This window comes from Toxorhynchites rutilus, chromosome 1 (assembly GCF_029784135.1).
Source record: "Toxorhynchites rutilus septentrionalis strain SRP chromosome 1, ASM2978413v1, whole genome shotgun sequence".
NCBI classification, from domain to species: domain Eukaryota; kingdom Metazoa; phylum Arthropoda; class Insecta; order Diptera; family Culicidae; genus Toxorhynchites; species Toxorhynchites rutilus.
Window position 1 is genome coordinate 108,843,738 of NC_073744.1, and position 26,374 is coordinate 108,870,111.

General features: G+C 42.6%; 1 protein-coding gene across 3 annotated transcripts in view; it reads left to right on the forward strand.

Moving 5' to 3' along the window:
* Window positions 1-26,374, forward strand: part of LOC129763521 (glutathione hydrolase 1 proenzyme-like) — a 307,297-nt gene that overhangs the window by 224,308 nt on the left and 56,615 nt on the right. For all 3 annotated transcript variants that reach the window (XM_055762668.1, XM_055762667.1, XM_055762666.1), the window contains 7 exons: window positions 9,655-9,716; window positions 9,781-9,855; window positions 9,915-10,115; window positions 10,167-10,239; window positions 10,301-10,501; window positions 10,560-10,806; window positions 10,860-11,004. In XM_055762668.1, the coding sequence (XP_055618643.1) occupies window positions 9,655-9,716; window positions 9,781-9,855; window positions 9,915-10,115; window positions 10,167-10,239; window positions 10,301-10,501; window positions 10,560-10,806; window positions 10,860-11,004 (1,004 nt within the window). The remainder of the gene's footprint in view (window positions 1-9,654; window positions 9,717-9,780; window positions 9,856-9,914; window positions 10,116-10,166; window positions 10,240-10,300; window positions 10,502-10,559; window positions 10,807-10,859; window positions 11,005-26,374) is intronic.

Here is a 26,374-nt window from a genome sequence, read left to right on the forward strand (position 1 = left end):
GTGGCAGTCGACAACAGAGACAAAATGCGACGTTGCAATCATAGCGGAGCCGTACCGAGTACCCCGTGATAATGGCAGCTGGGCGACGGATAGCTTAGGGATTGCTGCAATACAGGTGATGGGCAGATATCCTATCCAGGAAGTGGTTGGAGGTTCACATGAAGGTTTCGTAATCGCCAAAATTAATGGAATCTTCATGTGTAGTTGCTACGCACCCCCGAGATGGACAACTGAGCAATTCCACCAGATGCTAGACGCAATGACCGAGGAACTAATCGGTAGAACACCGATCGTCATTGGAGGCGACTTCAACGCGTGGGCGGTGGAGTGGGGAAGTAGATGCACCAACATCAGAGGGTACAGTCTACTGGAAGCTCTAGCAAAGCTGGAAGTAACGTTACTAAACGAAGGTACCACTAGCACTTTCCGGAAAGATGGGCGCGAATCCATCATCGACGTTACTTTTTGCAGTCCGTCGCTGTTGGCGAGTACGGAGTGGAAAGTGTGCGAGTCGTATACGCACAGTGATCACCAGGCGATCCGGTACAGAATCGGTCAACGAAAGTTCGGAGGACAACAAGCGGTGAGCGGAAGTGGAAGACGAATGCTTTCGACAATGACCTTTTCGTCGAAGCACTTCGTCTAGCTGGCGGAGCTTCAGATTGGAACGCAGAAAAGTTGACAGATCTACTGGTGAGAGCATGCGACACTACCATGCCGAGGAAAGTTGTACCAAAAAACAGGAAGTGGGTTATATCTATGGTATAACCGCAAGGGTGACGTAGGACTATCGTTGATTTAGAGATCATTTGTTTGAAGTTGAATCTGAATTCATTCTGAATGAATGAATATTTGGAGAACTTCGAAAACGAGAGCGTTACGTTGGAGCCACAAGGTTTTATGCATCCAATATTGGATACGGAAATATCCTACTGATGGGGAAGAATAATCTTCAGAAGCTATCCTGTTAATTGCGATTGATTGAAAAATCACAAAACCAAATGTATTTGGTCACAGTGTTTCATGGATAGAAAACATTAAAATAAACTCTTTCACATGAATGTAATTTTAAATTCCCAGAGGAACTGGCAGATTATTTTCAGTAACGATTAGATATTTCCACATTTTCCTCGATACTGGAAGCCCACCAGTGGTTAATGCTAACTCGATAACCATCTGTTAATAGCACTTGATTGAAACATATTTGGTCACAGTGTTACATGGATAGAAAACATTCAATTAAACTCTTTCACATGAATATATTTTGAAAATTCCCAGAGGAACTGGCAGATTATTTTCAGTAACGATTAGTTATTTCCACATTTTCCTCGATACTGGAAGCCCACCAGTGGTTAATGCCAACTCGATAACCACCTGTTAATAGCACATGATTGAAATATATTTGGTCACAGTGTTACATGGATAGAAAACATTCAATTAAACTCTTTCACATGAATATATTTTGAAAATTCCCAGAGGAACTGGCAGATTATTTTCCAGCAATGATTAGATCTTTCCGGAACTTTCCCGATGCTGAATGGCATCCTAACGGAAAGAGTTCTGCGCGTGTATGTGTCGATCCTTCGCCGTCCACCTCCTCCAGCACGTTAGGCAACGATGTTGTCTTGTCGATGTCCTCACGAAAAATGAATGTGTCTCACCACCAGAATATCGCTTAAGTATGCTTTTTGTGTGTGATTGAATCGAGAGAAGGTGTGGTTTACGATGGCAATTTGGAAGGCAAACTAGAGGGGAATGAACTCTCTGAGCTCGGAACTTTCGGCGACTGAGCAATAATCGATTGCGGGCGCATACAATATTGGATACGGAAATATCCTACTGATGGAGAAGAATAATCTTCTGAAGCTATCCTGTTAATTGCGATTGATTGAAAAACCACAAAACCAAATGTATTTGGTCACAGTGTTACATGGATAGAAAACATTCAATTAAACTCTTTCACATGAATATATTTTGAAAATTCCCAAAGGAACTGGCAGATTATTTTCAGTAACGATTAGATATTTCCACATTTTCCTCGATACTGGAAGCCCACCAGTGGTTAATGCCAACTCGATAACCACCTGTTAATAGCACATGATTGAAATATATTTGGTCACAGTGTTACATGGATAGAAAACATTCAATTAAACTCTTTCACATGAATATATTTTGAAAATTCCCAGAGGAACTGGCAGATTATTTTCCAGCAATGATTAGATCTTTCCGGAACTTTCCCGATGCTGAATGGCATCCTAACGGAAAGAGTTCTGCGCGTGTATGTGTCGATCCTTCGCCGTCCACCTCCTCCAGCACGTTAGGCAACGATGTTGTCTTGTCGATGTCCTCACGAAAAATGAATGTGTCTCACCACCAGAATATCGCTTAAGTATGCTTTTTGTGTGTGATTGAATCGAGAGAAGGTGTGGTTTACGATGGCAATTTGGAAGGCAAACTAGAGGGGAATGAACTCTCTGAGCTCGGAACTTTCGGCGACTGAGCAATAATCGATTGCGGGCGCATACAATATTGGATACGGAAATATCCTACTGATGGGAAAGAATAATCTTCTGAAGCTATCCTGTTAATTGCGATTGATTGAAAAACCAGAAAACCAAATGTATTTGGTCACAGTGTTACATGGATAGAAAACATTCAATTAAACTCTTTCACATGAATATATTTTGAAAATTCCCAAAGGAACTGGCAGATTATTTTCAGTAACGATTAGATATTTCCACATTTTCCTCGATACTGGAAGCCCACCAGTGGTTAATGCCAACTCGATAACCACCTGTTAATAGCACATGATTGAAACATATTTGGTCACAGTGTAACATGGATAGAAAACATTCAATTAAACTCTTTCACATGAATATATTTTGAAAATTCCCAGAGGAACTGGCAGATTATTTTCCAGCAATGATTAGATCTTTCCGGAACTTTCCCGATGCTGAATGGCATCCTAACGGAAAGAGTTCTGCGCGTGTATGTGTCGATCCTTCGCCGTCCACCTCCTCCAGCACGTTAGGCAACGATGTTGTCTTGTCGATGTCCTCACGAAAAATGAATGTGTCTCACCACCAGAATATCGCTTAAGTATGCTTTTTGTGTGTGATTGAATCGAGAGAAGGTGTGGTTTACGATGGCAATTTGGAAGGCAAACTAGAGGGGAATGAACTCTCTGAGCTCGGAACTTTCGGCGACTGAGCAATAATCGATTGCGGGCGCATACAATATTGGATACGGAAATATCCTACTGATGGGGAAGAATAATCTTCTGAAGCTATCCTGTTAATTGCGATTGATTGAAAAACCACAAAACCAAATGTATTTGGTCACAGTGTTACATGGATAGAAAACATTCAATTAAACTCTTTCACATGAATATATTTTGAAAATTCCCAAAGGAACTGGCAGATTATTTTCAGTAACGATTAGATATTTCCACATTTTCCTCGATACTGGAAGCCCACCAGTGGTTAATGCCAACTCGATAACCACCTGTTAATAGCACTTGATTGAAACATATTTGGTCACAGTGTAACATGGATAGAAAACATTCAATTAAACTCTTTCACATGAATATATTTTGAAAATTCCCAGAGGAACTGGCAGATTATTTTCCAGCAATGATTAGATCTTTCCGGAACTTTCCCGATGCTGAATGGCATCCTAACGGAAAGAGTTCTGCGCGTGTATGTGTCGATCCTTCGCCGTCCACCTCCTCCAGCACGTTAGGCAACGATGTTGTCTTGTCGATGTCCTCACGAAAAATGAATGTGTCTCACCACCAGAATATCGCTTAAGTATGCTTTTTGTGTGTGATTGAATCGAGAGAAGGTGTGGTTTACGATGGCAATTTGGAAGGCAAACTAGAGGGGAATGAACTCTCTGAGCTCGGAACTTTCGGCGACTGAGCAATAATCGATTGCGGGCGCATACAATATTGGATACGGAAATATCCTACTGATGGGGAAGAATAATCTTCTGAAGCTATCCTGTTAATTGCGATTGATTGAAAAACCACAAAACCAAATGTATTTGGTCACAGTGTTACATGGATAGAAAACATTCAATTAAACTCTTTCACATGAATATATTTTGAAAATTCCCAAAGGAACTGGCAGATTATTTTCAGTAACGATTAGTTATTTCCACATTTTCCTCGATACTGGAAGCCCACCAGTGGTTAATGCCAACTCGATAACCACCTGTTAATAGCACTTGATTGAAACATATTTGGTCACAGTGTAACATGGATAGAAAACATTCAATTAAACTCTTTCACATGAATATATTTTGAAAATTCCCAAAGGAACTGGCAGATTATTTTCAGTAACGATTAGATATTTCCACATTTTCCTCGATACTGGAAGCCCACCAGTGGTTAATGCCAACTCGATAACCACCTGTTAATAGCACTTGATTGAAACATATTTGGTCACAGTGTAACATGGATAGAAAACATTCAATTAAACTCTTTCACATGAATATATTTTGAAAATTCCCAGAGGAACTGGCAGATTATTTTCCAGCAATGATTAGATCTTTCCGGAACTTTCCCGATGCTGAATGGCATCCTAACGGAAAGAGTTCTGCGCGTGTATGTGTCGATCCTTCGCCGTCCACCTCCTCCAGCACGTTAGGCAACGATGTTGTCTTGTCGATGTCCTCACGAAAAATGAATGTGTCTCACCACCAGAATATCGCTTAAGTATGCTTTTTGTGTGTGATTGAATCGAGAGAAGGTGTGGTTTACGATGGCAATTTGGAAGGCAAACTAGAGGGGAATGAACTCTCTGAGCTCGGAACTTTCGGCGACTGAGCAATAATCGATTGCGGGCGCATACAATATTGGATACGGAAATATCCTACTGATGGGGAAGAATAATCTTCTGAAGCTATCCTGTTAATTGCGATTGATTGAAAAACCACAAAACCAAATGTATTTGGTCACAGTGTTACATGGATAGAAAACATTCAATTAAACTCTTTCACATGAATATATTTTGAAAATTCCCAAAGGAACTGGCAGATTATTTTCAGTAACGATTAGATATTTCCACATTTTCCTCGATACTGGAAGCCCACCAGTGGTTAATGCCAACTCGATAACCACCTGTTAATAGCACTTGATTGAAACATATTTGGTCACAGTGTTACATGGATAGAAAACATTCAATTAAACTCTTTCACATGAATATATTTTGAAAATTCCCAAAGGAACTGGCAGATTATTTTCAGTAACGATTAGATATTTCCACATTTTCCTCGATACTGGAAGCCCACCAGTGGTTAATGCCAACTCGATAACCACCTGTTAATAGCCGCGCGTGTATGTGTGTGTAGCGATGTCTTCCCAGGGAACCGTTTGTGGCATCACTCTCCTCCTGATAGATTCCCTTCTGGCCTAGGGTGCACAAACAGGCTCTTGGTGACACCGTTCATCCGCGCTTTCATGATAAATAAAGAGCTTCACCGCAACAGCGACAACATGCTCCAATCGCTGTTCAATTAGAACTGAGTGGATTTCCGAGCGCCGCTCGCTTATATACCGATTGGTGATTTCAATAGCCTGTTTTGAAAGCAATTTTAAGACTATTGAAACAAGTTTTTGGATCAAATAGTAACAAGTATATAACGCGTAGACATTTTATCTTTCGAATGAAGTGTTTATCATACCATTTCGTTCAGTTGTTTAGGAGCTATTAACGCTCAAAATCTCGGTCTCCGGCGTAACGCTTTCGTTTTCGAAACTTTGATTTTACACCCCGGTATAGAAATGAAAGACGTAGTCCTACGTCAAAATGGAAGACGCCCAGCTTACTGGTGGAACGACTCTCTTCGCAACCTTCGCGCTAGCTGTCTTCAAGCCAGAAGACGCGTTCAGAGAGCACGAAATAGCGCTGATAGAGAGGAACGAAATACGGTGTACCGAGCAGCTAGAGCCGCCTTGAAACGGGGAATCACACTGAGCAAAGCGAACTGTTTCAAGGAGCTGTGCCGAGATGCAGATGCCAACCCATGGGGCAACGCGTATCGAGTCGTGATGGCGAAGATCAGAGGACCTGTGACGCCCGTCGAATCGTGTCCCGAGAAGCTGAAGGTCATTGTGGAGGGTTTATTTCCGATGCATGATCCTACGATATGGCCACCGACACCGTACGCCGAAATAGCTACCGAACGTTCTCAAGTTTCCAGTGAAGAACTGGTAGCAGTGGCGAAGAGACTGCAGGTAAACAAAGCGCCCGGCCCCGACGGAATCCCCAACGCGGCCTTGAAAACGGCGATTCAGGCGTTCCCGGACATTTTCAGGATAGTGCTACAGAAATGCTTGGATGATGGTCACTTTCCTAAGAAATGGAAGATCCAAAAGTTAGTGTTGCTGCCAAAACCAGGAAAGCCCCCGGGGGTACCAACATCCTATAGGCCTATATGCCTGCTGGATACTCTTGGGAAACTCTTGGAAAGGATTATCCTCAACAGACTGACGAAATGTACGGAGAGTGACCATGGTCTGTCAAAGATGCAGTTTGGATTCCGGAAAGGTAGGTCCACCGTTGATGCTATCCGGACAGTGGTTGAAAAGGCAGAGAAGGCGTCACAGCAAAAGCGGAGGGGCGACCGACATTGTGCTATAGTAACGATCGACGTGAGGAATGCTTTCAACAGCGCTAGCTGGGAAGCCATTGCCGAGTCCCTACACCGTATGAAGGTTCCTGGGTACCTGTGCAGAATTCTAGGAAGCTACTTCCAGAACCGCGTCCTAGTCTACGAGACGAGCACGGGGCAGACAACGTTGAATATAACGGCCGGAGTACCACAAGGCTCTATCCTGGGCCCAACGCTCTGGAACGTAATGTATAACGGAGTACTGAATCTGAAGCTTCCCAAAGGCGTGGAGATCGTGGGCTTCGCGGATGATATCGCTCTCACAGTGGCAGGCGAGACACTCGAAGAGGTGAAGATGCTTGCAATCGAGTCCATCGTCTCAGTAGAGAACTGGATGCAAGCAGCGAAACTGCAGATTGCTCATAATAAAACGGAAGTATTGTTGGTGAGTAACTGCAAAGCCGTGCAGCGAGCGGAAATCACAGTCGGGGAACACGTGATAACTTCTAAGCGTAGGTTGAAATACTTGGGAGTTATGATCGACGACCGGCTGAATTTCAACAACCACGTCGACTACGTCTGCGAGAAAGCAGAGAAGTCCATTAGCGCGATAGCGAGAATAATGCCGAATAACGCAGGACCTTGCAGTAGCAAAAGGCGTCTCCTGGCTGCTGTATCCTCGTCCATACTGCGGTACGGAGCACCAGCCTGGTCGGCGGCTCTCGAAACCCACCGGAATCGTAGAAAACTGGACCGTACGTTTCGGCTCATGGCGATGAGAGTTGCGAGCGCGTATAGGACGATCTCGTTGGAGGCAGTCTGCGTTATCGCCGGCATGATCCCTATTGGCATCACTCTGGCGGAAGACAGAGAGTGCTACAGACGAAAGGAAATCAGGGGTATCCGGAAAACAGCGAGAGTAGAATCACTCTTGAAGTGGCAGCAGGAATGGGACACGGCGGAGAAAGGCAGGTGGACGTATGGGCTCATACCGGTACTATCGACCTGGCTGAACAGGAAGCACGAGGAGGTGAATTTTCATCTGACACAGTTCCTGTCTGGACATGGCTGCTTCAGGCAATATTTGCACCGGTTCGGGCACGCAACGTCGCCACTCTGTCCGGAGTGTGAAGATGTGGAGGAAACACCAGAACACGTGGTATTTGTGTGTCCCAGGTTCACCGCAAGACGCGAGGGGCTGCCTGCCCTTCATGCCGGGAACATAGTAGAGAAAATGTGTCGCGACGAGGGCACCTGGAACGCTGTGAACAGTGTAATCATACACATCATGTCCGAGCTACAGCGGAAGTGGAGGGCCGACCAGCGTAGTAATAACCCCTGACCATAGAAGAGGAACAAATGCGAGGGCTGTTGCAAAGTGTAGTACCCCACGAGAGTCGTTGTGACGGAGTGCGCGTTATGTTGGAGGGCACTGCCTAATCGGCGCTCCGTTGGGAAGAGAAATCCTGCGAGGGTGGCTGTGACGGGGCGCGCGTCAAGTTGGAGGGCGCTTCCTAATCGGTTCACGTCTCGACGGATAAGCGGAATCTGGAGAGCAGGGTCAAGAAAATGCTGGCAATGCCTGTTGGTGGATTGAGAGAGGAACATTGCGAGGGTCGTTTCGGCGGAGCGAGAGCCTAGGAGAGCATCATCAAATCGGTGGGTACCCCCACGAGAGTTGCTGTGACGGAGTGCGCGTTATGTTGGAGGGCACTGCCTAATCGGCGCTCCGTTGGGAAGAGAAATCCTGCGAGGGTGGCTGTGACGGGGCGCGCGTCAAGATGGAGGGCGCTTCCTAATCGGTTCACGTCTCGACAGGTGAGAAACCCCGCGAGGGTGACTGTGACGGGTTGCGCGTCAAGTTGGAGGGCAATTCCTAATCGGTACACGTCTCGACGGGTAAAAGGAAGCCTGTGCTGCGGATGTGCGTGGCGGAGTACAACGGAAACGTAAATGAGATGTATAGAGAAAAAGGGAAGGATCAACGCTAGTTAGCGTTGAAAACTCGTGAAGTGCATGAGCACAGCCGCCCCCTGAAGTAGTCGCCTAGATGTGGTCCCGGGGGGAATGAGGCTACGAGTAGAGGGCTTGGTTTTTGTGGGTGCGATCCCCACTCGACGTCTGGGTTATCCCTTCCCAGATAAGGCTGGAAGAGCGTTCCTCACCTCTATAAAAAAAAAAAAAAAAAAAAAAAAAAAACAAGTATCTGGTAATAAATATTTGGTATATTTATTTTATATTAATATTTATTATATTTTATATTTTATATAATATTTGGTATATTTATTATTATTATATATTATATATTATTATATTTTATATTTATTTAGTATTTGGTTATATGTTCGTGAGAGGTTACTTGCATGACACATTGTGTATCATCCAAACACTGATAATAGGAGTACCGAAGAATACGAATACGGCGGGTGGGATAGGACCTCCTATTGTGACAGATCTTGATCGAGTAAAACATCCAATTCTTCATCTTAAAACTTTTTTGGCGTTCCGGAACGTTCTTCGTCTTCCAAGTCAAAATAATCACTTTTGAACCGTGCAACCACGTCAGACACATTCGCTCAGTTGGAGAATGGTCACCATAAACTTCCATCAAAATGCGATGACTTTCCGCAGCTTTTTTCTTCATATTGAAGTAGTGACGTAACGTAACTCCCCGAAAAAACACTCGTTGGTACGAAATTCGATATATTTAAAGTGGCAAAAAACTATGTTCATTACGCTTCAGCTTGATATATACCGAAAAAGACGCGCAATTACAGTATCTTTCCAACGAATGTCTGAAAATTTGATTACCGGTACACATAACGGTACGCCGGTACACCTAACAAATGTAACGGAGATTATAGGTGGCGATGTTATCATCGAACGGATTCAGTATTCAGTATTTAATATATTCAATATATCTTACGTATAATCATTTGAGATATTTACTTCTGTTTGGGAATCCATTAGAAATTGTATTTATGAACATGTAACATTAAGGAAAATAATAGATTGAATATTATGTCCTACTTATTTCAGTCAAATATTCAAGAAAAATGGATCAATAGTCGACGCAACTCTGGCCACAATGTTCTGTGCAGGTATGATTTAACGTTTCTCGTTTAAAAAAATGCTACATCTTAATCAAAACTTATTTTAAAACAGGTTTGACCAATATGCAGTCAATGGGAATAGGCGGTGGCTTCATTATGAACATTTATATAAAAAAAGATAATAAAGGTACATTCTTTTTTCCACCGCGTTCATTATCTCTAATATATTAAGCATGTGGATTGCAGCATATACCTTAGATGCACGTGACATATCGGCCAAAGCTGCAACGGAAGATATGCATTTGCATGACCCTTCAACTACCAACGAAGGACCGCTATCGATAACCACACCTGGTGAACTAAAAGGTTACTGGGAGGCACATAAACGATTTGGCAAACTTCCATGGAAAAAAATAATGCAGCCTAGTATAGATCTTTGCAAAGATGGTAGGTATTCCATGAATAAAAAGACAAAATAATCATCATCAACTATTGCAGGGTTCGAAATGTCCAAACACATGTACGATTCCTTGCACACCAATGCAAAAGTTAAATTTGATGAGCAATTACGGTAAGATAATAATTTTCCTGATAAATTGAGTTTTATGATCATTGAATTTTTTTTATTACAGTCAAATGTATGTCGATGAGCAATCCAATGAATTTTTCAAACCTGGAACTATCATCAAACCGAATCTGTTATGTAAAACGCTCGAATATATCGCCGAAAATGGTGGTAACTCGCTCTATGAAGGAGAACTAGCCGAAAAATTCGAACGTGATCTGAAGGATGTAGGAAGTATCATAACTAAGGAAGATCTCGAATCATACAAGTATTGAAATTAATCTATGATAATTGCTATTGATTCGATTCTTGTTCGATTGTTTCAGAGTGCGATGGAACGATTCTATTCCAATCGATGTAAATGGTGATATCATGTATGTAATTCCACCACCAGCCAGTGGCATTCTAGTTAGTTTTATAATAAATATTTTGAAGAACTATAATTTCAAGCCCCAAGATTTATCATCAATCAACACTACTGTGTTGACATACCATCGCATTATAGAAGCATTTAAATATTCTTACGGTAAACGCACACAGATAGGTGATCCAATGTTTACTGACATCGAAGATGTGAGTATTGAATAACTTTGTTGGAGAAATACTCACTTACTTTTTTACTTAAGCTTGTGAGGGATCTTACATCGCCTGAATATGCTGAACAAATAAGACTGAAAATTGTTGATGACAGTACCAAGAATGACCCTCGAGACTATGGTGGACAATTTCATATGAAGAACAACCACGGAACTGCTCACATTTCTGTGATAGGTAAGATAGAGCATAGCTATAACGTTGATAGCGTTTAGTATTAACCATTTTATCAGACTTAATCGTTTCATAGTAGATCAGGCATTAAAGTCAAACCATTATAACTCTACTCAACACATTGGCGTTTTAATCGGCAAAATATATATACAGTAGAGCCTCGATTATCCGCGAGCGGATGATCCGCGGTGCGGATTATTCGCGACACTGAGTTCCGTAGAAAATTTCTAGGCCTTCCCGGAATTCGTCAGTGAGTGGTATCCTCATCCCCTTTTGTTTGGGTTAGTTTAGGAAAGCTCTACCAAAGCTTATCTGGGACGGGTTACCCAAGACGTCGTGTGGGGCTCACGTCCACTAAGAACCAAACTGACGTCCACTAAGAACCAAACTCTCTACTCGTCGCCTCATTCCCCCCGGGACCACATCATGTACTTCATTTGTTGTTAATACCCCTTTTCTTTCTTCATTTCATTCCAATTGTGTGAATTGTGACAGCATCCGCTCAACCGTCGAGACGTGCACCGATTAGGAATTGTCCTCCAGCTTGACGCGCAATCTATCACAGTCACCCGCGCCGGATTTCTTATCTGTCGAGACGTGTACCGATTGGAAGCGCCCTCCAACGCGGCACGCGCTCGTCACAATCACCCTCGCAAGATTTCTCTTCCCAACGGTGTGCCGATTAGGTAGTGCCCTCTAACATGACGCGCACCCCGTCACAGCTAATCCCGTGGGGTATCATCCATTACAAAAGCCCTCGTAGTTGTTCATCTTCCACCGTCAGGGATTGTCTGCACGCTGGTCTCCAATTTCCCTTCACTTCCGCTGTAGCTCGGACATTATGAGTACGACTACTCTGTTTGCTGCAGGTATCCTCGTCGCGACACATTGCCCCCACGATATTCCCAACATGAAGGTCAGCCAACCCCTTACGTCTTGCGGTGAATCTGGGGCATACCATTCTCCTTGAACAAATCTATTGTGTAAACAGCTTGTGTAAACTAGCTGTTGTTTTTGTTTGCTTTTTAATGTGTTTGGTGTAGTTAAAAATTTAACTCAATTGACCAAGTTATTCATTTCCATTTTCTGGACTATCCTGTTAAAAAATATCTATATATATAAAAATGGAAGTGCCAATTAAGAAGAAGAAGAGGAGAGTTTTTGGGTATGAGAAATGTTTCTATAATGATAAAACACCCCTCCCTCCTCTGAAATAGAGAGGGGGTCCCATAAAAAGACGGGTGGGTAATGTCGGGGACATAACCGGAGTGACGTAGGACTATACAAAGGGGACAGCTTTTGCTAAATATATATTTTAAATATATTGTTTTATTTACTTCTCCTACGTCATGTTGGGGATTCTGAAAAGAACCTTTGGTGTTTTGTTTTTACGTTTTTTTACAAACTTTCTCAATTTTTTCTCACTGTCTTATAGTTGATTCTTGATTTTTTTCCGAAGGCTTTGTACTTATTAAATGTTCAACGCCGGGCATCTTTCGGCGTATGCACATATCGTACAATCAAAATGATGGCTGTGATAGGGGATGCATAGGTGGTCATCAGCTCATTCACTATCATATATTTCACTATTGAGCACATTACCGTACCTTAAACTGTTTCCGTGTTACGGAGACGAATATATTGTAAGATTTGTAGCCTCCGCAAACACAGTAAATAAAAATAAAAAAGACGGGTGGGTAATGTCGGGGACATAACCGGAGTGACGTAGGACTATACAAAGGGGACAACTTTTGTTAAATATATATTTTAAATATATTGTTTTATTTTCTTCTCCTACGTGAATACCTACCTATCTACCTGAAAAATGGATTAGTTTACTGTTTACTCTTTATGAATATGTTGATGGTTCTGAAAAGAACCTTTGGTGTTGTGTTTTTGTTATCACTCGATATTCCCATCTTGTTCGGTTAAACCTTCCTGTTTAGCTATTGCGTTTGCCACTCGCCACAGCTTTCACAGTTGGAAAATTTCTTCCCATCCAGCTTGTGACATGTTGTTCAGTAAATTACATTTAATGCGACGTGCCGGAGAAACACTTTGCCACTCACTGAAACTAATTGTTGCCTTGATGAGCGCCGAACCGAAGCTGCTCTGTTCTTGATGCGGGTTTTCTGATTGTCGTGAGCAGCTTTGAAAGCCAACTCGAGCACTCCGACGGCCGAAACTCTATAATCGCTGTTAGGTATACTGGTGCTCCGGCACCAATCCGTTCGGCCTAGTTACCCTTGCGGAGCAATCAGTGAATGCGACCAACAGGGAACTGGAGACTTGCACGGTTCGAGTGAGACTTTGCCTTTCCCTTAACTTGTCCTCCTTTGTTACGTCCACGATGCCGATGCCGTACAACCACACGGGTTTACGGTTTGAAAGAAAATAAGATATTTATTTGGGGTCCGCGTGTTTTATACTCTAGCGGTACACACTCACAGGATAGAGACAAATCGGCAGACTCAGCCAGAGGGGCGAGTCCAACGAGACGAACGAATGAGCGTTAAAAGGGAGCGATGGCAAAAAAATACATCACGGCGCTTTTGGATCTCGGACTGGAACGTCACCCTCTGGCGCCTTGGAAGGAGTTTGCAGATTTTACCTGTTTTTTCACACCTAAAAAACTAACTTTTGCTTCTAGCAGCCTTTCTGAAGGCTAAGTTAGTCCTCAATATAGTTTTAGTTTACAGATTTGCTGCAGCAGACGACATCCGTTTATTTCGACCGCAGTGAGCGGTGCTTACCGGCGTGCCGGAAAAGCGCGCGCTTTTCGGCGTCACCAACGCCACGCCCACTTTTGACGTAGGACTACGTCTAACTGGAAGATATAGGGGGTGAAATGGAAATCTAGGCACTGAACAAGCAGGAAAAAATGCAAGATTTGGAACGCTTATAACTCTAGCATTTCTCGATAGATCGCAAAGGTTTTTGCATCAATTGATAGGAAATATATCTACGCATCTATCATAACGAATAACATTTCATTTTTCTTGAGATAAATAATTGAATAATTGTGAAACATCAAGCATTGTCAATATGCACTATGTACCCATTTTTGATTGGTCCATTTTGTGCTCCTCAAATCGTACCGACCAAAACGGGCAACCAGAGCAGCAGCGAAATAGAATGAAGCACGATTGGAAAGGAAAAAGAAGAAAATGAACGAAACATTGGTCGCAGTCTCACACATGCGTAATTCTCGAGCCAGCCAGTCAGCTTAAAAATCCCCGCTCCGCTGCCGTAACGATCATTCTCATTCAAACCGTACACCACATCGGTTCGCATCACAACACATCAACAAACCAACCCAAGCAGCCATGTCTGGACATGGTAAAGGAGGAAAAGTAAAGGGAAAGGCAAAATCCCGCTCGAACCGTGTTGATCTGGAGTTCCCCGCAAGGGTAGCTAGGACGAGCGCGTTAGTACCAGTGCACCAGTCCACCTAGCCGGCGTTATATAGTTTCGGCCGCCGAAGTGATCGAGTTAGCTGGCAAAGCTGCTCGCGACGATAAGAAAACCCGCATTCGGAACAGAACACATTCGGTTCGGTGGACATCATGACAACAACAGGCAGTTGCAACGAGTGGCGAGTGGCAAACGCAATCGCAAAACGGCAGCTGGTAGCAGAAGAAAAAAGTTTGATCTTTATACAAACTGCTTTGGTGGCAAATCCAGAACAAGGCGGCATCGAGGACATTCGAAATGGCTTTCCAAAACCACGAGTACTAAGTTTTCTAAATTGGAACCATTCCATAAAGCAAGGCGCTTTTCAGGGCCATTAAACCTTTCAAGAAAGAGTTTAGGAAATACAGTTCAATGCTTTCTAAAACATTATCCAAAATAATAATAAAACACAAATTGATTTTTTCATAATTTGTTTGCCAGGATATGATGAGTATGTGAATTTCGCAGTTGTTCTGAGCTTATTGATAGTTGGGGACTTTCCTGATTATACAATTTTCATCAATTCTTAAATTGTTTCCAGATTGAAAGTACAGTAATTTACAATTAGTTCGACATTTAGCTAATTGGACGGACATGTAATGCGACTTATTTAGTTGGACATTTTTGTAAACATAGAGATCCAAATTATGACCCCACATTGAAAGTCGACACTGTACCACTGTCATCGCAAATGTTCAATTACAGGTTAAAATCGCCTCCAATGCGACACTGAGAGGCGCTTCGGCACGTCGCATTGAATGTAATTTACTGTACCACATGTCACAAAGTTGGATAGGAAGAAATTTTCCAACTGTGAAAGCTGTGGCGAGTGGCAACAAATCGCTAAACAGGAAGGTTTAGCCGAACAAAATGGGGATATCGAGTGATAACAAAACAATAAACTCTTTAGATTGAAGATAATTTTGTGATCCTGAAAAGGACCCTTTTTAGCCTGCATGTGAATCCAACGAGCGAACAAATCGTAATGAATGTATTTTCTTCTTCTTTCTTTGTTTTTAAGAGGCTTTAAACTTTGCAGTTCATTCGCCTCTACTGGTGAATGTATTTTTTTGCCATCGCTCCCTTTGAACGCTCATTCGTTCGTCTCGTTGGACTCGCCCCTCTGGCTGAGTCTGCCGATTTGTCTCTATCCTGTGAGTGTGTACCGCTAGAGTATAAAACACGCGGACCCCAAATAAATATCTTATTTTCTTTCAAACCGTAAACCCGTGTGGTTGTACGGCATCGGCATCGTGGACGTAACAAAGGAGGACAAGTTAAGGGAAAGGCAAAGTCTCACTCGAACCGTGCAAGTCTCCAGTTCCCTGTTGGTCGCATTCACTGATTGCTCCGCAAGGGTAACTAGGCCGAACGGATTGGTGCCGGAGCACCAGTATACCTAACAGCGATTATAGAGTTTCGGCCGTCGGAGTGCTCGAGTTGGCTTTCAAAGCTGCTCACGACAATCAGAAAACCCGCATCAAGAACAGAGCAGCTTCGGTTCGGCGCTCATCAAGGCAACAATTAGTTTCAGTGAGTGGTAAAGTGTTTCTCCGGCACGTCGCATTAAATGTAATTTACTGAACAACATGTCACAAGCTGGATGGGAAGAAATTTTCCAACTGTGAAAGCTGTGGCGAGTGGCAAACGCAATAGCTAAACAGGAAGGTTTAGCCGAACAAGATGGGAATATCGAGTGATAACAAAAACACAACACCAAAGGTTCTTTTCAGAACCCCCAACATTTTCATAAAGAGTAAACAGTAAACTAATCCATTTTTCAGGTAGATAGGTAGGTATTCACGTAGGAGAAGAAAATAAAACAATATATTTAAAATATATATTTAACAAAAGCTGTCTCCTTTGTATAGTCCTACGTCACTCCGGTTATGTCCCCGACATTACCCACCCGTCTTTTTTTCTTTTGGGCAGTGTTGGCAGTTTATTTGTAGCGATTAGTGATTTTAAATATAAAAAATATAATTTAAAAAGAAGACGTGCGCTTACGGACAGTGAAGTGACTGGTGAAATCAATTTCAAAAGCTTATTCGCGATATTGGTGGTTTTTACAAGTGCTCTGGTTAAAAAAGTGTGAATTTCTGGGCACATATCCCTAAGTGTAGCCCCCATAAATATTATATAGTGTTTTAACCCGAAGAAAACCTCAGTCATCGGCTATACCTAGGGTGTAGCCAGACAACAGCATGGCTTCAAGTAGCTCCGGGCCTCCGGGAGGCCGAGCTACAAACATGTACGAGGGTAAACCTACCCAACGTACCGCTCCAAGGTGGGCCGACCCGCTAAACGGAAATCTTCAAATCCTGCTACTTCGTGCAACAGGAGAGAAAGTAATCCCGACTAATCCGTTCGTAGTAAGTAAGACGATCGCCAACGCTGTAGGCAAAAAATATTACACAGCGCGACCGCAACGAGACGACAAGAAGAGGACTCAATATATCCTTACGGCCAAGGATGAGGATATCATCGGTAAGCTCCTTCTAATTAATCAACTGATTGACGAAACCCCTATTGAAGTGATTTACCACCCAACCCTTAACCAACGCAAATGTGTTGTTACTTGCCGTGATGTCATGGACATCAAGGAATCCGAACTGGTTACAGAGCTTTCCGATCAAGGTGTGATCGATGTCAAGCGCATCACCAGGAAGGAGAATAATATTGTTGTGCCAACTGCCACTCTCATTTTAACTATTCGTGGAACTGTTGTTCCAGACTTCATTAATTTCGGATTTATTCGGGCTGGGACTAGAAATTTCTATCCCAACCCAATGCAATGCTTTAAATGCTACAAATTTGGGCATACAAGCAAACGATGCAAACGCGATAACCCGCTTTGCAGAAATTGCGGTCAAGAACATCCAGAACAAAAGGATGGAACTCAAACCTGCAACGCTTCAGCATTTTGCGTGAATTGCCAAGGAGACCATTCCTCTTCGAACAGGAAATGCCCTGTATGGCAATGCGAAAATAATATTACCAAAATCCGAGTCGACTATGGTATCTCCTATAAAGAGGCAAAGGACAAATACAATGGACAAATTAATGGACCATCATATGCAAGTGTCTCGCAAGACAAACTCTCCAACTTGCAAAAATCAGTAACCAGCTGCAACTGTAAATGCAACTGCGCTGCAACTGCCTCGTTTCGGCCTCTTCCAGCCGCGAAAGCACCCCTTCAATTGATACTACACTCGACACTACCATGACAGATTCGACAACTGATAGTTCAACAGCTGAATCTGAGAGCGAATCAGTCCTCTCCATGGATACTTCCGATGCTCCAAACAAAAATAAAAATAAAAGAAAGATTGCGAAAGGCTCATCTTCAGATTCAGATCAAAAATCTGAAGATGAAACCCTAACTAATAAAGACAAGAAAAGAACAAGAAATGAACAAAAACAGACACCAACAACAAATAACAATACAACCTCAACAGAAAACAACAACAACAACAACAACACTCATCAAACAAAAAACAACAATAACAACAACAGCAACGCACATTCAACAAAAAACAACACAAACACTCCAAAGACTTCTACACCAAACAAAAACAACACCAATACCTCAAAGAAAGCTTCTCTTTCCAAGGGTAAAGGACCATCGAACTAATTCTCTTTGAATAGTTCAAACATACACACAATCAAGACTTAGGAATTAGAGTTAAAAACACCAACACATTCACTCCAATACAGAAATTCGGGATACAATGGAACATCAGAAGTATCCGACAAAATATTTTAGAACTAAAAATTCTTATTTCGAGCTCTAATCCCACAGTCATAGCCCTTCAAGAAACTATGACACCAAACAATTTCAACAAACACTTCATCCCAAAGTACATCACATACTTCAAAGAGGGTCCCAACCCCTCAAAGCACGGAGTTGCAATCGCAATCAAGGATGGCACTCCACATGATCTTCTTGCAATTACCACCGACCTTCAGGCAGTGGTAGTACGCATTAAACACCCCTTTCCAATCACTGTCGTCAGCATCTACATCACTAATAATTCTAATCCGGCCACTCTACGAGGCCAACTGGACCATCTGTTCTCCCAACTTCCCGCCCCAATCATACTTATGGGTGATTTCAACGCCCACTCTTACGCCTGGGGAGGCGCATACCTCGATCAAAAAGAATCTATAATCGAAGATTTTATCTCCGAACATTCCCTACACCTTCTAAACAACGGCCAACACACCAGAATTCATCATACTGGTACTACTTCGGCCATTGATCTTACTATGGTATCACACAAACTCTCTTCAAAACTTTCATGGAACATTCACGATGATACCTGCGGCAGCGATCATTTTCCAATTCTCATCTCCTTCGGCCAATCTTCTCCAGAGTTTCCAACAAGGCCAAGATGGAAATTTGAATATATTGAAAACCGCCTTTCCGCTAAACAAGACTGGACAGCCGAGGAATTCTCCAAAGTTGTCCTTGAGGTTGCAATGTTGCACATCCCTAGAACCAGTGACATCCCTGGCAGGAAATGCGTCCCATGGTGGTCGCCTGAGGTGAAGGCAGCGATCAAAGGTCGACGTAAGGCCTTACGCAAACTCAGAAAAGCCCATCCGGATAACCCCCATAAGCCCACTCTGCTCACAGAGTTCCAAAGGGCTCGCAACGAAGCTCGAACTGCCATTAATTCAGCCAAACACAATAGTTGGGCTAAATTCGTCAGCGAAATTAACCCTAACACGTCGACAAAGGAGTTATGGAGTAAGATTGGTAGGCTTCATGGCAAGAAAAGAAGCAAAGAGTATAATCTTCTTATTAACGGTCAATACACCAATGACCGGAAAATCATCGCCGAGGCGTTCGGAGATTTCTTTGCATCTGCCTCCTCCAATCAAAATTACGACCAAACCTTTCAAACCCACAAAACGGAATGCGAAAAAATTCTCATCGATTTTCATACCGATGTGGAATTTGACTTCAACAAAAACCTCTCCCTCAAAGAGCTCGATTGGGTACTGAACAAAGTCAAACAAGGATCCACCGGACCCGATGACATCAGCTACCCGATGCTAAAGAAACTACCCCATCTCGGGAAAAAAGCACTTCTGAAGCTCCTCAACAAAGTCTGGGACAGTGGAACCCTCCCCAGTTGCTGGAAAGAGGGTTTAATGATCTGTATCCCGAAACCAGACATGAACAACCATCTTCTCGACAATTTCCGCCCCATCACTCTTCTAAGTTGTGTTGGGAAAGTCATGGAAAAAATAATAAATCCAAAACTGGGCTCTAAAAACAGGTTTTAAAATTTCCCCGGAGAAATCCAAGCACATGTACATTGGAAAACATCTCAGTAGGAGAACCTATCTTCAACTTAACAAAATCCCGATCCCCACAACGAGGACATTGAAAATACTAGGAGTTACTTTTGATAAGAAAGTCAACTTCCTATCACATTCCCAAAAGACCAAAATAGCCACCAGAAAGAAACTGAATATCATCAAGGCTATTGCAGGCAACCTAGCCTCTGGTCACAGAAAAACACTGCTGAATATTGTAAACGTTTGGTTGGTCCCAAAAATCCTATACGGAATAGGCACCTTCAGCCGCGGAGGGGACGGTGTGTTAAACACCATTCAACCAGTTTACAATAAAGCAGTCAGGATTGCAATCGGAGCTTTTCCCACTAGCCCCACTCTTGCCGTAATGGCTGAAAGTGGTCAACTTCCCTTCAAACACCTGGCGACAAAAGACATCACAAATAAAGCCATCCGTCACCTGTCACTTCCCGACAGTGACCACAATGTCCCACTAATACGCAGGGCCAAAACATCATTCAACAACCTCACAAACAAAGACCTCCCCAATATTTGTGAACGGCCATCTGCTACGGGAAGAAATTGGAACGTCAAACCGCCGAACATTAACCTTGATCTTCTTAAGGCTGTCCGAGCGGAAGACCCTTCTCCAAAAATCAAAGCTTGCTTCAATAACCTCATTGCATCCAATTTTCAAATTAATCACCAGGTATATACATATGGTTCAGTCAATGCCGATGGAGTTGGATGTGGAATTTTTGAGAGTAGATACATAGGTAGCTTTTCTCTTCCACCGCAATGCTCCATCTTCAGTGCGGAAGCATTCGCTCTTTTAATAGCTACCCAAGAATGCACCCATGACTTCCTTCCTACCACAATATTTTCCGACTCAGCTAGCTGTCTCCATGAAACAGCAAACACCCATGGATAATACAAACAGAAGAGGCTGCTTCAGATAAAAACATCTCCTTCTGCTGGGTTCCTGGTCACTCAGGAATCCGCGGAAACACAGCCGCCGACATATTGGCCCGCAAGGGCAGCAAAATGGAACCCCCAGACATGCCCTGTCCTCCATCTGACATTTCCGCTGGGTAAAACAGCAAGTCCGTGAAAGTTGGGACATAGACTGGATAAACAGCCGTCCCACTCATCTTCATCAAATCAAAAATTCCACTTTCCCTTGGGAGGACCGTCTCAATAGTAGGGAAAGGCAAGTCCTTACCCGTGTTCGAATTGGGCACACTAACTTCACCCACTCACACTTGTTCTACAGAGCCGAAAAACCCCAATGTGCTTGCAACGTAGCACCCGTTTCCGTTAGCCATCTTCTATTAGAATGCCAACATACCAAAGATGCTCGAGCCCGACACAATATAGGTCAGAGTCTCCGAGATATCCTCAGTAGAGACGAGACCCAAGAAACCAATCTTATTGCGTTTCCGAAAGAAACCGACTTCTTTGGTAAAATCTAAATCGAAATACTAAGTACTTTTGAAATTGTTTATTTATTACAGTTCGCCACTTCACGGTCATGTATGCGTGTTCGTGTGTGTATATACATGTATGTAACTACATACATATATATACACGCATCTATTAATACATATTCTCACATATATATTCCATTTATTACATTACTTAACTGATTTCCTAACTTTACAGCCACACTCACCAAGGAGGATAAATTCATTAAATAAACCTCTCCATTTTTCAGCTCTACTATAACCATTAAATTCAAAACCACTATATTTTATTATCTATTCAAACTGTATTTCATTTCATTTCACCCCACCCCACACCCACTCCTCCCCTCTTTCCTTCCCATACCACTCCCACCCCCTTCCACTCCACTAATCCCACCCAAATCCTTCCTATCCTCCTGAGAAGGGCCTTTTTGTTTTTTTGCTTTGGAACACGCCTTTCGCTGGGTCACTTGTGCTTCGTTACTGCTTTGGTCCTCGGATCAGTAAATTTTTACTTTTCTTTACGGCATATATTAAATATCTTATGAAGCATAGGATCCCTTCCTACCTTCTTCTTTAACCGAGAGTCGAGCGGACAGGTCTGATGAGTGATTTTTTTGACGTAGGACTACGTCTTTCATTTCTATACCGGGGTGTAAAATCAAAGTTTCGAAAACGAAAGCGTTACGCCGGAGACCGAGATTTTGAGCGTTAATAGCTCCTAAACAACTGAACGGAATGGTATGATAAACACTTCATTCGAAAGATAAAATGTCTACGCGTTATATACTTGTTACTTTTTGATCCAAAAACTTGTTTCAATAGTCTTAAAATTGCTTTCAAAACAGGCTATTGAATTCACCAATCGGTATATAAGCGAACGCCGCTCGGAAATCCACTCAGTTACAATTGAACAGCGATTGGAGCATGTTGTCGCTATTGTGGTGAAGCTCTTCGTTTATCATGAAAGCGCGGATGAACGGTGTCACCAAGAGCCTGTTTGTGCACCTTAGGCCAGAAGGGAATCCATCAGGAGGAGAGTGATGCCACAAACGGTTCCTCGAGAAGACATCGAAGCAGCCGCCACACAGACATACACGCGCGGAACTCTTCGTTTGGATGCCATTCAGCATCGAGGAAAATCTTGAAAGACCTAACGTTGCTGAAAAATACTCTGCCAGTTCCCCTGGGAATTGAAAAATACATTGATGCGAAAGAGTTTATTCTAATGTTTCCATATAACACTACAACCAAATACATTTGGTTTTGTGATTTTTCAATCGATCGCAATTGACAGGAAAGCTTCTGAAAATTATTCTTCTCCATTAGTAGAAAATTTTCGTATCCAATATTGTATGCGCGCGCAACGGAAAATGTTTCGCATCGCGAAAATTATATAATTTTCAATCGATTAATGCTCAGTTACCGAAAGTTTCAAACTCAGAGAGTTCATTCGCCTCTAGTTTGCCTTCCGAATTGCCATCGTAAACCACACCTTCTCTCGATTCAATCACGCACAAAAAGCACACTTGAGCGATATTCTGGTGGTGAAACGCATTCATTTTTCGTGAGGACATCGACAATGCAACATCGTAATTGAACGAGCTGAACGTGCTGGACGAGCGGACGGCGAGGGATCGAGGGATTCATTACCTGGCCTGACCTGACCTGAAAGACATGCAGTTTGTTTGGAACTGTGTGGGAGGGCAGAAAAGCCGAGCCATCAGAAGGAGAAGAGAAGGTGACCAAGAGAGTATCAGTATCGAAAAACGGTTCCCCGGGAAGACATCGAAGCAGCCGCCACACACACATATACACGCGCGGATTTTTTTCCGTTTGGATGCCATTCAGCTTCGAGAAAATTCCGGAAAGTTCTAATCGCTGCTGAAAAATAATCTTGCGAAATACTTTCATGCGAAAGAGTTTATTTCAATGTTTTCTATCCATGTAACACTGCGACCGAATATTTTTCAATGACGTGCTATTAACAGGTGGTTATCGAGTTAGCATTAACCACTGGTGGATTTCGAGAAGAATCGAGGAGAATCCGGAAAGATGTCGTTGCTGCAAAATAATCCAGTTCCCCTTGGAATTGAAAATTACATGCAAGCGAGATAGTTTATTCTAATGTTTTCTATCCATATAATACTGCGACCAAATACATTTAGTTCTGTGATTTTTCAATCCAGTGCAATTAGCAGGAAAGCTTCTGAAGATTATTCCCTATCAATAAGATATTTTCGTATCCAATATTGGATGCAAAAAACCTTGTACCTCCAACGTAACGCTCTCGTTTTCGAAGTCCTCCAAATATTCATTTATTCGTTCATTCAGAATGAATTCAGATTCAACTTCAAACAAATGATCACTAAATCAACGACAGTCCTACGTCATCATTGCGGTTATACCATAGATATAACCCACTTCCTGTTTTTGGTTTCCCTTTCGCCAGTCCCCTCGGGGCTGGTTTTATTGTGGCTCTTCACTGGGCTAGAGGCGAATGAACTGCAAAGTTTAAAGCCTCTTAAAAACAAAGAAAGAAAGAAAGAAAAATACATTCATTACGATTTGTTCGCTCGTTGGATTCACATGCAGGCTAAAAAGGGTTCTTTTCAGGATAACAAAATTATCTTCAATCTACAGAGTTTATTGTTTTGTTATCACTCGATATCCCCATCTTGTTCGGCTAAACCTTTCCGTTTAACGATTGCATTTGCCACTCGCCACAGCTTTCACAGTTGGAAAATTTCTTCCCATCTAGCTTGTGACATATTTTACAGTAAATTACATTCAATGGCACGTCGCATTACCACCACTCAGTATCGGATTGGAGGCGATTTTAACCTGTAATTGAACATTTGCGATGACAGTGGTACAGTGTCGACTTTCAATGTGGGGTCATAATTTGGATCTCTATGTTTACAAAAATGCAACTAAATAAGTCGCATTACATGTCCGTCCAATTAGCTAAATGTCGAACTAATTGTAAATTACTGTACTTTCAATCTGGAAACAATTTAAGAATTGGTGAAAATTGAATAATCAGGAAAGTCCCCAACTATCAATAAACTCAGAACAACTGCCAAATTCACATACTCATCAGATCCTGGCAAACAAATTATGAAAAAATCAATTTGTGTTTTATTATTATTTTGGATAATTTTTTAGAAAGCATTGAACTGTATTTCCTAAACTCTTTTTTGGAAGGTTTAATGGCCCTGAAAAGCGCCTTGTTTTATGGAATGGTTCCAATTTAGAAAACTTAGTACTCGTGGTTTTGAAAAAAAAAACCATTTCGAGCGCCCTTGATGCCGCCTTGTTCTGGATTTGCCACCAAAGCAGTTTGTATAAAGAACAAACTTTTTTCTTCTGCTACCTGATGCCGTTTTGCGATTGCGTTTGCCACTCGCCACTCGCTGCAACTGCCTGTTGTCTTGATGTCCACCGAACCGAATGTGTTCTGTTCCGAATGCGGGTTTTCTTATCGTCGCGAGCAGCTTTGCCAGCTAACTCGATCACTTCGGCGGCCGAAACTATATAACGCCGGCTGGGTGGACTGGTGCACTGGTACTAACGCGCTCGGCCTAGCTACCCTTGCGGGGAACTCCAGATCAACACGGTTCGAGCGGGATTTTGCCTTTCCCTTTACTTTTCCTCCTTTACCATGTCCAGACATGGCTGCTTGGGTTGGTTTGTTGATGTGTTGTGATGCGAACCGATGTGGTGTACGGTTTGAATGAGAATGATCGTTACGGAAGGAAGGAAGGTATTGTATTATAGAGACTTTAAACTTTTGCAGTTCATTCGTCTCTAGCCTTGAGAAAGGCCCTTTGAAAACTCTACTCTATTCTACTCCAGCGCTACCACCTCCGCCCTCTTGCCTTGAGAAAGGCACTCGATCCCTCGCCATCCAGCTCGTCCAGCAACGATGTTGTCCAGTCGGTGTCCACACAAAGAATGGATCGTTACGGCAGCGGAGCGGGGATTTTTAAGCTGACTAGCTGGCTCGAGAATTACGCATGTGTGAGACTGCGACCAATGTTTCGTTCATTTTCTTCTTTTTCCTTTCCAATCGTGCTTCATTCTATTTCGCTGCTGCTCTGGTTGCCCGTTTTGGTCGGTACGATTTGAGGAGCACAAAATGGACCAATCAAAAATGGGCACATAGTGCTTTTTGACAATGCTTGATATTTCACAATTATTCAATTATTTATCTCAAGAAAAATGAAATGTTATTCGTTATGATAGATGCGTAGATATATTTCCTATCAATTGATGCAAAAATCTTTGCGATCTATTGAGAAATGCTCGAGTTATAAGCGTTCCAAATCTTGCATTTTTTCCTACTTGTTCAGTGCCTAGATTTCCATTTCACCCCCTATATCTTCCGGTTAGACGTAGTCCTACGTCAAAAGTGTTGCACATCAGAACTGTGTTCAATTCCGAAGACTGGCCGAAACTATATAACGCCGGCTATGTGGACTGGTGCACTGGTACTAACGCGCTCGGCCTAGCTACCCTTGCGGGGAACTTCTGACCAACACGGTTAGAGCGGGATTTTGCCTTTCCCTTCACTTATCCTCCTTTGCCATGTCCAGACATGGTTGCTTGGGTTGGTTTGTTGATGTGATGTGATGCGAAACGATGTGGTGTACGGTTTGAATGAGAATGATCGTTACGGCAGCGGAGCGGGGATTTTTAAGCTGACTGGCTGGCTCGAGAATTACGCATGTATGAGACTGCGACCAATGTTTCGTTCATTTTTTTCTTTTTTCTTTCCAATCGTGCTTCATTTTATTTCGCTGCTGCTCTGGTTGCCCGTTTTGGTCGGTATGATTTGAGGAGCACAAAATGAACCAATCAAAAATGGGCACATAGTGCATTTGGACAATGCTTGATATTTCACAATTATTCAATTATTTATCTCAAGAAAAATTAAATGTTATTCATTATGATAAATGCGTAGATATATTTCCTATCAATTGATGCAAAAACCTTTGCGATCTATTGAGAAATGCTCGAGTTATAAGCGTTCCAAATCTTGCATTTTTTCCTACTTGTTCAGTGCCTAGATTTCCATTTCACCCCCTATATCTTCCGGTTAGACGTAGTATATTACACATATTTCAAAAATTAAATTTCCATACGTC